Source organism: Nematocida parisii (assembly GCF_000250985.1).
Source record: "Nematocida parisii ERTm1 unplaced genomic scaffold supercont1.3, whole genome shotgun sequence".
Taxonomy (NCBI): domain Eukaryota; kingdom Fungi; phylum Microsporidia; genus Nematocida; species Nematocida parisii.
The window spans coordinates 475,557-490,893 of NW_013524648.1; the positions used below are offsets into that span (position 1 = coordinate 475,557).

At 29.7% G+C, this 15,337-nt stretch overlaps 10 protein-coding genes across 10 annotated transcripts; 5 read left to right on the forward strand and 5 right to left on the reverse strand.

Annotated features, from left to right (window-relative positions):
* Positions 1 to 792: 792 nt before the first annotated feature.
* Positions 793 to 2,348, reverse strand: NEPG_01447 (uncharacterized protein; the record flags this gene model as incomplete). The annotated part of the gene is made up of 1 exon (XM_013203821.1): positions 793 to 2,348. The coding sequence occupies one exon, from the start codon at positions 2,346 to 2,348 to the stop codon at positions 879 to 881; it is 1,470 nt and encodes a 489-aa protein (XP_013059275.1). The 3' UTR covers positions 793 to 878.
* A 24-nt stretch (positions 2,349 to 2,372) lies between these two features.
* NEPG_01448 (uncharacterized protein) lies at positions 2,373 to 3,249 on the forward strand (the record flags this gene model as incomplete). The annotated part of the gene is made up of 1 exon (XM_013203822.1): positions 2,373 to 3,249. The coding sequence occupies one exon, from the start codon at positions 2,373 to 2,375 to the stop codon at positions 3,237 to 3,239; it is 867 nt and encodes a 288-aa protein (XP_013059276.1). The 3' UTR covers positions 3,240 to 3,249.
* Positions 3,250 to 3,966: 717 nt separating this feature from the next.
* Positions 3,967 to 4,977, forward strand: NEPG_01449 (uncharacterized protein; the record flags this gene model as incomplete). The annotated part of the gene is made up of 1 exon (XM_013203823.1): positions 3,967 to 4,977. One exon carries the CDS (start codon positions 3,967 to 3,969, stop codon positions 4,963 to 4,965), a length of 999 nt encoding a protein of 332 aa, XP_013059277.1. The 3' UTR covers positions 4,966 to 4,977.
* Positions 4,978 to 5,117: 140 nt separating this feature from the next.
* NEPG_01450 (uncharacterized protein) lies at positions 5,118 to 6,755 on the reverse strand (the record flags this gene model as incomplete). The annotated part of the gene is made up of 1 exon (XM_013203824.1): positions 5,118 to 6,755. One exon carries the CDS (start codon positions 6,753 to 6,755, stop codon positions 5,139 to 5,141), a length of 1,617 nt encoding a protein of 538 aa, XP_013059278.1. The 3' UTR covers positions 5,118 to 5,138.
* Positions 6,756 to 7,386: 631 nt separating this feature from the next.
* NEPG_01451 (uncharacterized protein) lies at positions 7,387 to 8,919 on the reverse strand (the record flags this gene model as incomplete). The annotated part of the gene is made up of 1 exon (XM_013203825.1): positions 7,387 to 8,919. The coding sequence occupies one exon, from the start codon at positions 8,917 to 8,919 to the stop codon at positions 7,438 to 7,440; it is 1,482 nt and encodes a 493-aa protein (XP_013059279.1). The 3' UTR covers positions 7,387 to 7,437.
* Positions 8,920 to 9,632: 713 nt separating this feature from the next.
* NEPG_01452 (uncharacterized protein) lies at positions 9,633 to 10,520 on the forward strand (the record flags this gene model as incomplete). The annotated part of the gene is made up of 1 exon (XM_013203826.1): positions 9,633 to 10,520. One exon carries the CDS (start codon positions 9,633 to 9,635, stop codon positions 10,518 to 10,520), a length of 888 nt encoding a protein of 295 aa, XP_013059280.1.
* Positions 10,521 to 10,776: 256 nt separating this feature from the next.
* On the reverse strand, positions 10,777 to 11,946 carry NEPG_01453 (uncharacterized protein; the record flags this gene model as incomplete). Its single annotated transcript, XM_013203827.1, has 1 exon — positions 10,777 to 11,946. One exon carries the CDS (start codon positions 11,944 to 11,946, stop codon positions 10,777 to 10,779), a length of 1,170 nt encoding a protein of 389 aa, XP_013059281.1.
* An 845-nt stretch (positions 11,947 to 12,791) lies between these two features.
* NEPG_01454 (uncharacterized protein) lies at positions 12,792 to 13,256 on the reverse strand (the record flags this gene model as incomplete). Its single annotated transcript, XM_013203828.1, has 1 exon — positions 12,792 to 13,256. One exon carries the CDS (start codon positions 13,254 to 13,256, stop codon positions 12,810 to 12,812), a length of 447 nt encoding a protein of 148 aa, XP_013059282.1. The 3' UTR covers positions 12,792 to 12,809.
* Positions 13,257 to 13,452: 196 nt separating this feature from the next.
* On the forward strand, positions 13,453 to 13,858 carry NEPG_01455 (uncharacterized protein; the record flags this gene model as incomplete). Its single annotated transcript, XM_013203829.1, has 1 exon — positions 13,453 to 13,858. Exon 1 carries the CDS (start codon positions 13,532 to 13,534, stop codon positions 13,856 to 13,858), a length of 327 nt encoding a protein of 108 aa, XP_013059283.1. The 5' UTR covers positions 13,453 to 13,531.
* A 749-nt stretch (positions 13,859 to 14,607) lies between these two features.
* Positions 14,608 to 15,259, forward strand: NEPG_01456 (cyclophilin; the record flags this gene model as incomplete). Its single annotated transcript, XM_013203830.1, has 1 exon — positions 14,608 to 15,259. The coding sequence occupies one exon, from the start codon at positions 14,608 to 14,610 to the stop codon at positions 15,217 to 15,219; it is 612 nt and encodes a 203-aa protein (XP_013059284.1). The 3' UTR covers positions 15,220 to 15,259.
* Between the last annotated feature and the right edge of the window lie 78 nt (positions 15,260 to 15,337).

Genomic DNA, 15,337 nt, shown 5'->3' on the forward strand with positions numbered 1-15,337 from the left:
ACTGCTGTATCTGTCTGGATACTCTTCATCTGTATGTACCCCTTTGTTCGTAAATAAAAAGAAAATAGAAACCTTCTCTTCTTTTCATATTCAATCAAGTTGTATATTTATAATCATAATTATAGAGAACATTCTCTTCACAGATGAATTATGCTTAGCAAACAAATTATAGAATATTCTACGGCTTATTAGTATTATGAGCTAGTGTATTTACTATTTCAATTTTAACCATTTCTATTCTGGATCTCACTATCCAAAACCAACGACCAACAATACTAATATATTTTGCTTCGATTAATGAAATAGCTAGTAGTTAATGTTTAAATAGGAATAAGAACAAATCATTTATATTTGTGTTCATGTTATAATTATAGTGTAATATTGACTGTCTTATAACATTGTTTTCTATGTCTAATTATTTACATGATTTCGTTTCTGTATTTCTCATATAAATCCGTGTTTCTAATATATTATTAGTATAATCCGTCTGTATTATTTTTACAATAATTTCTATTTCTGTATTTCTTTATTTTTTTATAAACCCATTCACTGAAGATATTTAAATTTTATAGTTTTATAAGAATATTTAAAATTCATTTTTATTATAAATAGCTAGAATTTATATACTTACGTATATACACTTAATATACAAATGATTATTACTATATTGATGTATATTAGTGTATACACAGTGTAAAATCAATTATACTTCTTAAGTCAATATAAATAAGGAATGGGTGTGCTTCTGGATGAGATAGTCTAAAATATTTATGATTCTTGATAAAATTACTTTATTTTAGGTATTAAAAAGAATTATTTCTATGAGTTATTGACTTAAAGGAAGCAAATAATTTTGAGTTATCGGGTATGCAGTAAGTTTATATCTGTGCCTTAAGAATTTCTTCTTCTGAATCTGCTTTATCATTGGGTGTATCAGAGCCATTTTTAAGAATTTCTTCTATCTTAGTGACAAGATCTGAAATATGAACACTTACCTTTTCTCTGGTGTTCTTGCTCCCCCAAATGATTTGGTACTTTTCTTCTTCTATTTCTTTTCTTCCTATAAGCACCAGAACATTCACACCTGCTGATTCTGCATATTCACTGTGCCTAGTGAAATTTCCCGATTCTCCCATAAAGTACTCAGTGTTTATCCCATTATTACGTAAATAAGTACACATTCGGATCCTTTCTTCTAAAAGATTGGAGCCAACTGAGCATACCATAACCTGAGTGGGCGTCTTCTTGTCGTTTGCACTCACCACACTGAATAATCGGCTTACACCCAGACTGATTCCTACACATCTGATTTCTTCTGTGTTTTTATTTGTTGGCTTTTTCTTGTTTTTCACTTTTAGCTTAGTATTAAGATCCTGCGCAAGAGCCGGGTCTTCAGAGTTCATGGTCAGTATATTATTAACAAGCCCGTCATATCTGCCTCCTGCCACTAGTGTTCCTTCCAGTCCAACATATCCTCCTTCTAATAATATTCCAGTGTAATAATCTAATCCTCTAATTAGACTCACATCAAGAACAATTTTATCGTCTACACCATATACAGTAAGCAGCTCTTGTAATCTTTCCAGATCCTTTATTGCCTCCTTTCCCACCAGTGTCTGCCCTATCTCATTCTCTTTAATTGCACTCAGAACTTTAAAAGACCCTTTAATACAAATTGCTTCTTTTATCTTGGCAATCGATTCAACAGAAGCCCCTTTCCCTGCCATTTCCTCAGAAACTTCTTCCCATGACATTTTGTCTAGTTTGTCAATGGCACTGCCAATTGGTCCACATAAAGATTTTTCTATACCACATACTTCCATTAAACTATCTACTAATTTTTTGTGGTTTAGTCGGATGTACACTTTATTATTGCCTCCCAGCACATCCTTTGAAAAATTGTCCAAAATAGTGCAGGCGGTGCTAACTATCTCAGAATCGGCTGCCATATGTGCGTACTCTCCAATAATATCAAAGTCACTTTGGTAAAACTCTCTATACCTTCCTTTGGCTAAAGCAGGCTGGTCTCTTCTAAACACCTTTGCCGTGTGGTACCTCTTCATTTTTACAGTCTTTGTCATTGCCAAATACCTAGCCAAAGGAACTGTTAGATCGTACCGCAGTGCACACAGTTCACCCCCCTGATCTGCCAGATCATAAATAAGCTTGGAGTCTTCTCCGTATTTGTTCATTAGAATAGATTTTATTTCAAATGTGGGTGTGTCAAAAGGAACTCCTCCCCTTTTTCTGTAAATATTCTCTACCTCCTGAATAATCCTGTCAAGCACCATTTTATCCTGTCCAAAATAGTCTCTGGTACCCTTTGCTGTTTTAATTAACTGGTCCATAATAAAAAAGAATTTTCAGAATATATGAACGCATGCGCACGATTGGTCACTCTTCACCAAGACCTCGCAGAACTTAATGAAAAGACAGAAAAAACAAAAATAACGATCAAAAAAACACTGAAAGAAATCCGGGCAGCAGACAAATTGACACAAAAAGACAAAGCAATAATAGAAAAGGTAAAAGCGGAAGTTTCAACCTCTAAAATTCTTGAGCTTTCACTGGGCACAAATGAGGTCAAACTGCCAGAGAAATTGAAGTACAAGTACAAAAGTGACTATGAAAAATTTAAGCTAACTTCAACAATTACCGTTACAATTTTAACCCTTTTAAACCTTCTAGTATTTCAAAACAAGATAATGGACACAATCCAGATACTCATACAAATATACATATACTCTACCCTCACAATACGAGAGCATATTCTAATTAATAATGGAAGTAATATAAAGATGTGGTGGATAATCCATCATTACATTTGTATTATTATTACAGGAATGATGCTGACCTGTCCAGAAGAATCATTTTCTTTCATTAGAGTTCCCGTGCTTAAGTTTTTATTTGTACTCTCTTGTTCACAGGTCGTACAGTATCAATACCAAATGAGAAGACTTTACATCCATCGAGCTATAAAAAAAGCAGACCCACTGGAAATAACAAGTGATGTAATGAATGTGTCTTTAATGGCGAATTTATGGGTGGCTGTTGGTATTTTAGTCCTATTTCAATTTATTCAAATGTACGTATCTTATTACATATACACACTGCATGTGATTCATCAGTGGAAGAATTATCAGCCACTGATAGGTGCATTGCTTATATGTGCTATGTCATTTGGAAATACTTTTACTATCTTTTACACTTGTTATAATAAAGGAGTTGCTCCTAAATAGAGGAAACACCCAAATATGCCGTTTATTGTTCTGTTCATTTGTTGTATTTAAATAGTTATTCAGCGTGTATACACGTCTGATTATTGCATTTAAATATAAAATCACGTAGAATTTATTTTTAGAGTTTTATAAATATTCGAAATTATGCTGAATAGACCTAATTTCTACTAATACCTGTAAGAATTCATTTTAAATTCTAGACACATCTAATAAGTATATAATACAGGAAATATATTATCTACTTGTGGTTATATTCATATACGTTATTACTAAGATTTTGGAGTGTATATAAATATTAAATAGATATCTTACATTAATTTATGAGTGTGTGGATATTTCTATTTGTATTAATTATACAGTTATGTGTTCTTATACTGCTGCTTATACTATTATTTGTTAGATGTTGTTATTATTGCTTTAAAGATGTAAAAATTCTATTGATGAGGCATGTAAATATTTCTATATATAGAAATGGCGGTTATTTAGTCTATTTTAGGCATAATTACAGTGTATACTTCTATTTATGTTATAATACTTAATTATCTTTTGCTATATTTGGAAAATAGTGAAAATATAAAAATATCCCGCGCCCGCCATTTCTTCTTTATATCCCGGGTATGCGTGTTTATACCCATGGAAAGTACATATGAAGAGTCTGCAGGTAAATTAGCCGTGCAGTACAGTGACGACTGCTGCCCGCCCTCACCACAATCCCATATTGACTTTGATGAAACAATTATACAAAAAACGAAGGACAAAGAGAAGAAAGACTCTTCCCAAATACGTTGTATACAAGGACTTAACTGAAAGAGAAGAGACCAAGCTGACTCCAAGACAGCTTCTGATGATAATGAAGAAAAAGGGGATTATAACAGACGGAATAAAGGAGCTTGACAGAGAAACAACCGAAATATTTCCTGGTGTAATTCCATGCAGGAAGAATAAAAAAGAGGAAAATTCTGTGGATAGTAATGAAGAGATGCCAGAAATTGCAGTAGCCCCCGAGAAGAGAATAAATGACAAAAAAAAGACAATAGCAGACAAAACAGACAAATTACAGGAAGTAAAGGAAAAAGAGTCCATAAAGAAGAAAGAAAAAAACTCTGAAATGGCAGACATAAGCAAGAATGAAGAAAAATCGTCTATAGAAACCGTAAAAACAAGGATATGCATAGAGAAGGGAGTAGTGAAGAAAATATTAGAGGAGACCTCTGATGTTAAAGTGATGGCAAAAGAAGCAGAGAAAGGCAGTTCAGAAGAATCATTAAAGCATGTAAATATAAAAATATCACCAGAATTACCCAAGCTATTAAAAACAATTGAGAATAAAAATAATATAATACCAGAGAAAAGCATTACAGAGCCACCAGCAGATATAATAAAAAGAGTGGACCCTTCGCGTATTATAGTAAAGATGCGCCTTCTTCCATCGGATAATAAAATAAAACATGTGAACTGCAGCTCAGTAATAATTCAAGTATTACAGAGTATAGAAGAGACTAAGTATGAAGTGTGCGCTGAATTATTAGCAGATATGAAAAGAGAAATAGCACAGCACACGTGCACTATACGGCCACTATTAAGTTCTATTATAAAAAGACTAAGTACAGTCTTAGAAAGGCCTGGAGAGCACGCACACATGGCAACCGCTGATGCACTGCAGAAAGTGGTAATGACGTATAAAAATATAACACAAAACCGTAAACACTGCTGTATAGGGCAATAAATAAGTACACCCATTAGAGTAGCTGTTAAATAAATATAGAATAATAATAATTTTTCATTTTTAGCAAAAAGGTAATTATTCTCAAATAATGAATATAAATGGTATTGTATATTAAAATTCATGTTAATAGTTAAACAAATCAACTGCGTTTATTAATAAACCAGTTATTTTTATTAAAGTTCAGTTGTCATTTCTTTCTTTTTCTGATTATTCTGTGTAGAAGTATTTGGTACTGCACACGCGCGTGCTTTTATTAAATATTCCCTTGGATTTTTAATGAATTTCTTAGTTCTTTCAATTAAATCTGGATTTGTGGAAGCAGTGGATACTTTTGTTTTTAAATTATCATTGTTAATGGAAATAATTGTATTTAGGTCATTTTCAAGTTTTTCTGTATATTGGTATAGATCTAATTTTTCGTACTCGGGAAGAACTTTTTTGTATTCTTTGATGGCGTTGGATATATTCCATAGCTTTTTTATATCTTGTTTAAATTCTTTCTTACTACAAAAGTTTTTGTCTTCTGCCTTTACATTTATATAGTTTGCTTTCTTGTATAGGCTCAATACAATTTCTCGCATTAGTTCTACTGCAACTGTTGCGAGCTGTAATACATTTTCTTGGATCTGCATGATTTTACCATGGCTTTGCATGGTATTAATGGCTATAATTTCATTTGCTAGAAGACGAGCCTTTTTATATACTTTATTAAACTTATTATTTTTCAGATATTCTTTATAAGTATTATTACTTATATTTATACTGGATAAATCACATCGGGTTTTTTGTAAAGCAGATAATAAGAGATTAAGCAATTCATTAATCTGTAAAATAAAAGAGCAGTTTTTAAGCCTCCATGCACATAAATACTGCTGGTGCATTGGTTCCTCGCTAATTTCATTGACTTGACTTTTTGGGTCTGAATCAGATTCTACATCATCTTTATTTAAGTATGAAATTAGTTTGTTTTTTGTATGGATATTGAATTCTTTTTGTGAGGCTACAAATAAGTATATCTGGTTAGATAAGTAGGCAAAGAATCTGCATATATCATGGCAGGTTTTATCAAATGTTTTAATAGAGTCTTTTAAGTCGCCACTATCTTTATCTTTTATCATTTTAAAATACTCTTTGGGTGAACCATGCTTTAGTAAGTCATTAAAGCTAAATTCTAAAAATATATGGGGTGATTGTGTATGACTTAAGAAATACTTGGCCATATTTTCTTGGTCCAATATGAGAGTCTCAGAAGGATCCTTATTATTTGAATCTATTGATATATATTTACACATATCTATTATATTTTTAAAATCCTCTATAATTAGCACATAGTAATTTTCAATGTATGGTGAGAGTATAGGAATATCTACTAGTTTATATCCTGTGGATTTACTGCTAGTAAATAGATTTTTGGATAAATTCCTACTTTCAATTGCTGTATATATGCTCTGATTTACAGCAGACGATTGATTGCTTTTATTTTGGCTGATTTTTATTTCTGGATTACTAAGTTCTGAATTGATTGGTTTTTTCAATGTGACAGTCTTATATCCTTTATTTAGAATTAAATCTACACAGCATTGAATTTCATCATTTGCTTCTTTTAAATCATAAATTACATATTCTTCGTTGTTCATAAATTCAATAAATTCATCTAGTTTAATCTTAATATTTGTTTTCTCGCTGTTTGTATCAGCCGGTACTTCTTTTTGTTCATTAGCTGTGTATACAAAAGAATGCTTTATAATAAGCATTCCGATGACAAATATGTATTTTGTACTTCTTCTCATATCTTTTAGATTATCTTTTCTATTTATAGACTAGAAAGGGTATATGACAGGTTGAATTAAATTGTAGCCATTATAGGGTATTAAATTAAATATGTCATAATTATATGTAGTGACAGCATGGCTTGGATGTGATGCCCCCGGCCAGTCCATATGCGTATCATCCAATGCAATAATCCAGTCAAACAAAGGCAGATACCGCAAAGCAACTCAACAACTTCTGGCTATTTAGGCAGAGAACTTCTCCTAATTTAGAGAAGAGTCAGAGAAATATCAATGGTAGACTTCAGTCCCAGGTCTAGCCCATATATGGCACCAGAAGCAGAAATTCTTGCAAACTTAGGCCAATTCCTGAATATAATAAAGATCTTTCCCCCTCACTCTCTTTATCTATCATTAACCACACAGCAGGGCAGTAATTGTGTTACTCCTTGTGAGTAATTTATTATGTAAAAATATTTTTAAGCTTAATAAACTTGTTACTTATGAATATGCCAATTATTCTTAAAGTACTTTGACGAAAGAGGAATGAAATATCGTATAAATAGCACTTTATATTAAAATGCTTGTTAACAGTTAAATATGCCAATAAATTTTGTTAATAATGTGGTTATTTGTTAAAGAACGGTTTTAAACTCCTTTTTATTGATTACTCCGTAATTGACAGAGTGTAATGCCTTCTTCTTTAACTTGTTTCATTGTCGAGTGTTATTAAGTCCTTTTCAAGTCTTTCGGTATACTCATCAATGGATAGACTTTGGTATTCAGTAGGAATATTTATATGATTCTTGATGACAGTGGCTACATTCCATAGCTTTATTACGCTTTCTTTAAGATTATTCAGGTATCCAGGATTATTCAGATCTATTTTTGTAATTCCTATAGATATTGCATTTGTATGTAGAGTTAATGAAAATTCCTTCATTAATTCTAGTATAGCAAGCCCTATAGTTAACATCTCATCACGAATTTTTATGATTTGTTCGGGATCTTGGAAGAGTTCTTTACTTACAACTTTCTTTTTTAGAAGATTAAACATTTTATATACTCCTACTAAAAAATCTTGTACTTCATCTTTGTTAGAACCATCCATTTCCGGATGGATTTTAGACAAATCCCAGTCACTCTTGTATAATATAAGACCCATTGCCACAAACAATTCGTGTATGTGGTAAGTAAAAGCATAAGCTTTAGCTCTCCATGCATAGAAACACTGTTCACTTATTAAAAATTTAGTAGCCTTTTCAGCTTGACTATCACTGCGTGGTTCAATCCCGGGAGAAGTTATATTTAACCTTTTCTTTATATATGCCGTAAATTGTTTCTCAGGTTTCATAAATTCATATATCTTGCTAGACATGTAAGCAAAGAACCTACATGCTTCATGGCTGGCATTATCAATGACACTCATAAGACTATTTAACTCATCATCATTTTTAGCATCTTTTATCATTTCTAAGTATTTATTAGGTGAATCATGCTTTAGTAAGTCATTGAAGTCAAACTGTGAGAATACGTAGGGAGTGCTTATAAGACTTAAAAAATACTTAGCCATGCTTTCTGGGCTCAATGAGAAAGAATCGTACATCATGGGGCGGTTTGTAACAACCGACGTGGATGCAGACATAAGTATTATGCGTCTCAACACATCTACGACTTCTTTATAGTAAGTTTCAATATGCGGTGTAAACACGGGAATGTCTACTATTTTATAATTTGTAGTTGTTTTCTTATCAGATATGTTTTTGGTTATATCTCCCTTCTCAATTGCTTTGTATATGCTCTGATATATAATAGATGGTTGAGCATTGTTGGTTTCAGTGTTTTCTGTGCTTGGATTAGCTGATTCTAAGCTAGTGGACTTTTTTGTGGTGTGATTTATAAATTTATTTTTATTTAGATAGAAGTTCATATGGTTCTGAACTTCATCATTTAATTGTTTTAAGAAATAAATTCCTACTTTTTCTCTTTTTATAATTTCATTAATCTCTTCTAGCTTATTCTTACTATCATTTTCCTGATTGCTTGAGTCGGCTTCTTCTTTTTGTTCATTCGCTGTATATACAAAAGAAAGCTTTATAATAAGCATTCCAATGATAAATATGTATTTTGTACTTCTTCTCATATCTCTCACAATAAACTGTTTTAAATTAAAAAAAAATCTCATATATTTAGATTCTCTTTTCTATTTATAGATTAGAATGGACATGACAGATTGAATTAAAGTGTAGTTGTTATAGGATATTAAATTGAATATGCCATTTTAAGGGGGATTGACATGAATTTATTAAAATACATTTCTTTTTAAAATTTATAAGAATTAAAATAGTATTCATTTATATTTTCTGTATATCATACTGAGTTGAATTTATTTCTGTATAATAAATTAGACTTATTTAAATATTTTATTATTTTTATCCTTATATAAATTTGAATATACATCGCCTGTTGACTTTATGTATGTAGAGGAGAGGTTTCTATGAATGTATGGAGTTAGTTGTTATTAGGCATGCGGATACTATGCGGTTTTTAGAAGTAACATTGAGTTTTATTCGATAATAGACTAATGGGATTAAGAATGGGGTTTGACAGAACTGTCAATATATGCACAAATGTTAAGCCAATTATATAGAAGTTTCAAGCCACAATAAATATTCAAATTTATGATAATAGTGGTTTATATTCATGAATAATATGAGAAATAACTGTGAATATACAATAATTTATATATTTGTGCGCGTTTATGCTCTAAAATTAATTAAATCGTATTAAACCCAATGAATATGCTTATATTTAGTATTCCATGATTAAAACAATTTAATATTTCTTATTACGGCCAAACCATAAATGTATAAATTAAATATTGGATTTAAAAATTAAATGAAGAAGATTCAAGGCGTTAGCAAGCAAAAAGCACAGAATAACAAAAATGAATATTTAAGACCAAATGCCAATATGCATACAAATAAGCAATGTATAGATAACGGCATTGGCAATAAATTTGAAATTGGTCCCAGATTTAATAATGAAATACAAAAGAATGACAATATACGTTCTGAAGATAGTGTAAGTAAGACATCCGAAATTCAATTTACATTGGACTATTTACGTTTTATGTGTAATCAGCGGATCTATATAATACCTATTACATTTAATTGGGTTATACTTATGTATCTAACTAGTATGTTTTTCTTGTTTATAGAAAATTTAGAATTAATGAATAATCCAAATCAAGCTGAAAACATAATTATTCTATTAATTTTTAAAAGTTGCTCTAGTACTGCTCAGAAGTTTCTAATCGTATTTATAGCTTTCTTTTTTGTTAATATAATATATGCTGCGTGTAGAATAGTTGAGCAATTCAATGCAATGCGCCCCACACTACCGCATATGATAATTAACAACAAAACAACGCGCATTGTAGTGTTTTTTATTGAATATATTATGATGAACTTTGCACCTATGGTGATTGGTAAATTCATTTCATCTAAATACAGTACTTCTCTGCCAATTACGCCTATGGTTTATATATTCTATGTAATACACATGATTTATTTTTTGGGTGAATTTATGTATCATAATACAATCAGACTTCCTAAATATTATATATTTAAGCCCAATACAAAACAAATGAAAATTGCACAGTATGCTATATACTACATAAACCATGTAATATTGGTGTTAATTTTAATGGCAGTTGCAATTAGTCCAGATGTATTAGTCCCATTGACAGTTATAGATTATATTTACAAAAAACAAGCAATATGAATATCATAGGCAAATACTTCATCTTAATACTTTTATAATGCAAGTATATGAAATACGTTTAATTTTCAAATAAACCTAGCTTACTACTAATTTCTGGTTATACAGTGGTATTTTCATTCTTATGCAGTTCATAAGAGACCTTTTCTCATGCGATTTACTGAATATTTATATAAAATTATTCTTTATTGAATTTTTGTGCGTTTTTTTTATTTTCTACTTTCAAAAAAATATTCATTTTATTACGAAATAGAAATAATTAATTATTAGTTAAGACTCTATTTACTTCAATAGGATATAATAAGAATATAGTACCCATAACCATTAGTATAATCAGAATTATTAGCATAATATTCTTAAACACTTTTCTAATTTTAGCATTAACTGTGCCATTAAGAATTAACATTTTAGATTTTACTCGTTTTAAATAATCTTGAATTACGTTATTTTTAAACTCTTCTGGGTTAATTTTAAAGTCATTTTCAATGCTTTTAAACCTATTCCATGCATTTGAGTTCTTAATAATTAAAGTATTTTCTACATTTTCCATGTTCTTTAAATACTGTTTGATTATATCGACTGTTTTTGTGCTTTTATGTGATAGAATATCTTCTTTTATATCCATAAATATGGAAAGTTTCAACATAAAAAGATATAGCCAAAAAATGGAAACTGTTTCATTCCAGTTCTTATTTTTAATGTGAATTGAATCATATACTACACTTATAATACTGAATACATCTTCTTGGTGTACTCTTCTAAGTAACTGTAATGATTTAATATCATCATTACTTATTCCTAATTTTCTAGCATTTGATTTTTCATTCCCATTATTATCTCTTATAATTAGATTATCTCCGTATTTCATTAGTATATCTAATGCTCTTTTTAATCTTGAGCACTTTTTATACTTATTTGACTCAAAAAGACCAATCAGTGCATCATCTGAATATAATTTATAGTCTAATTTCTTTATCTTATGGATTTCACAGAGTTTATCAATAGTATCACAAAAGAAATCATTCCTATGCTGATATACTGCTGCTATAATCATATGATTGTTCCCCATTACTCTATAAAACACTTCTTTTTTATAATTATCTTGTAAATCTTCTGCTATATTTATGATTATATTCATAATTATCCCTATATAATTTATAGAGTCTTTAATTACTGTTAGTATATCATTATACGTATATCTATATCCCATTTCAGTTCTTTTAAATACTTCTATAAATATCATATTATATGCCAATTTCCTTAGTGGTACTGGTATATCTATAAATATTTCATTATTTCTGTTAATATCTACTATTATATTCGTTACTTTATCTTTATATTTACCTTTCAATTCAATTTCTTCTTTATTATTATTTATGAATTCTTTCTTTATTCTCTCTCTTAGCACACTCTCATTACAATTTATCATATAAAATTTATTTTCTTTATGATTATAGGTATTTAACGGATTATATTATAATTACTTATTACTATTAATGTACACATGGTAAGACATTATTAACACCTATATAACATACTATAAGATAGATATTGACATATTCACGTGGAGTAATGCCATCACTATCCTGTTACATAGCCATAGAGAAGAGAATCAAGAAGAGAGCCCTTTATTATCTTTAGGAAGTGTTTTAAGCCTATGCAGACACAGAGTCCTACGGGCGCAGTATGTTAGGCCTGATGCTGATGTTATCCCGTTGATGCTTCCATAAGTCTGCTTCTAAGTTGGAGAAGAGTTTCAATTAAATAGTAGGCCGTTGATACACCGATCCTTAGATCCCAGCTTTTTATCTTGGCTGTATCACTGTGTGAGATGGCACATTATCAGATCGATCGTGGACCCGTATGTCTGAGCAGTAGTACCATTATATATTATACTATCACATATTATTATACTATTATTACTATACTGTTACTTATTATTATTATACTATTATTATTATACTATCTTACACTGATAGCTGTTTTTTCCTTAAAGACTTAGATATACGAAAACTTGTTACTTATTGAATCCTCGTCGTCTGTATATAGTTTTAATTCCAATCATTTATGATAGCAACACGCCTATTACCATCACAAATGATGGACACGCATATATTAATATCATACTTAACCATTGCTATTCTGGATCTCACTATCCACAACCAACACTGGCATACTGTCATGTATTGTACTATTATTATACTGTCATGTATTGTACTATTACTATCTTACACTATCATACTTTATTTATACGATTACATATTATTATACTATTGCTATCTTACACTTTATTTATTCCATCCATTTATACTCTTTTTCTACAGATACTTCATTATTTATGTTCTCTTCTACTTCTAAATATTGCCGTATTTCTTGTGTACTCTTCTCTTGTAGTATAGTAGATATATATTTACAACAAACTTCAAGTAGCACAGGCATATTAAGATAATTAGCAGCTGCTGTTATTTTAAACAGAAGAGTTCTTTCTATGTTCAGGAATACTTCATCATACTCTGTTAGTACTATATTATTTATATTTACAGGCGCATGCTTATACTCTGCCATATACTCCACTATTTTATTAAGTACATCACTCTCCACTAGTACAGAAATACCTTCCTCCGGTATTTCTACTTCTTCTATTAAATCTGTCAGTAATATACTTTGTATATAATATTTCTTAGGCAGCGTATACTTTACATTATCTGAGGACAGCACAGTACAGAACTTATGCGACATTATTCAATAAGAAATAAGAATAAAAATAAAATAACTTATGATACATTGTATTACAATAAATAAATTACAATACAGCAGAATATATTACACATTCTATTATAATTTATATTATAATTTATTCATTATGATACATTGTACCATATATTCTGCTATAAATACAATACTTCTTACACAATCCACAATAAGTCCCATCTTTAAATAATTTTAAGCATAACCCGTTACTTTTTTTAATACATTGTGTAATAAGTCTTATACCAAATTTCTCTCATTACACAATGCACCCAAATTCAACCAAATCAGCATACGCCCAGATTATATTCGGTGAGAAAACGAGTTTTATAAGGTTCACCAGGGATATCTCAATTACTTCCCTTATCAAGCTGTCCCTGTTAGGATTAGTCTGCTCAATAGAGCATAAATATAAAAAAGTCACAGAAGAAGAAATAAACTTAGAGGAGTACTCAGAGTTCCTGTTCTATGTAGAAGACCAAGGGGGCAGGAAGATATTCCTGGGCAGGGAGAGGGAAGAGGACTTTAAAGAACTATTAAAGTTCTTTAATTATAGACTAACTATACACATATATATAGTAGGTAACAAATAATATTACGTATAGTATGATAAGTAATACTTATTATGTATAGTATGATAAGTAATACGTATATGTAATAATTATTACGCATAGTATTATAAGTAATGATAAAATAAATAATATGATAAAATATGAAAATACATTATTATAAGCATAATATAATAGCATATGTGTAATAAGTAATAAGTAATGCATAGTAGACATAATATGATAGCATATGTGTAATAAGTAATAAGTAATGCATAGCAGACATAATATAATGTACAGTGTGTAATAAGTAATGCATAGTAGACATAATATGATAGCATATGTGTAATAAGTAATAAGTAATGCATAGCAGACATAATATAATAGCATATGTGTAATAAGTAATGCATAGTAGACATAATATGATATAGTTATTACTTATTACACTATTACTATAACATAATATACAGTATGTAATAAGTAATATAATATAGTACACTATACATAATAAGTAATATAACTTATACAGTTATAACTTATTACACTATAAGTAATATATAGTAGAGATAACTTATTATAACTTATTACACATATATTATTATATACTATAACTTATTACACATATACTATTATATACTATATCTTATTCTATCCTATGTGTTATATATAACTTATTACTCTATTACTATTATATTCTATCCTATGTGTTATATATAACTTATTACACATTGTACATTACTTATTACTTATTACTCTATTATTATTATATCTTATACTTATTTTATATATATTTTATGTATTACTTATTATACTATGCGTATTATGTATTATTTATTACAGTATGTGTTATAAATATTTTTATTATTTTTACACCCATGTCTAATAACTCTAATTTAGTGCGTATCCCATCTAATCCCGTTGTATATTTAGATATATCCAGTAATAATAAGTTTATTGGTAAATTACGTATACAATTGGCATCTAATATTGTACCAAGAACAGTAAATAACTTCCTTAAGTTAGCCACAGGCAACGTAAAGGATAAATCGGGTTATAAGAACAGTATATTCCACAGAGTAATAAAAGGGTTCATGATCCAGGGTGGTGATATAATTAATGGAAATGGGACTGGAAGTATTTCCATATACGGAAGTAAGTTTAAGGATGAGAACTTCAACATACCCCATAAGAAGTATTGTATATCCATGGCTAACAGTGGCAGGGACACAAATGGGTCACAGTTCTTTATTACCACTGGTGATACTGACTGGTTAAATGGGAAGCATGTTGTATTTGGTGAAGTAATTAGTGGTACAGAAGTACTTGCTGAAATTGAGAATATTAGATGTGATAGGAATGACAGGCCAATTAATGAAGTAAAGGTAGTGGACTGTGGCGTAGAGTGAAGAACTTAGTACACATATACTATATAATAATAAAATAAACACTATTATTATGATACAATACATAATAAGTAATATAATATACACAGAGTATAATAAGTAATATAATATACACATAGTA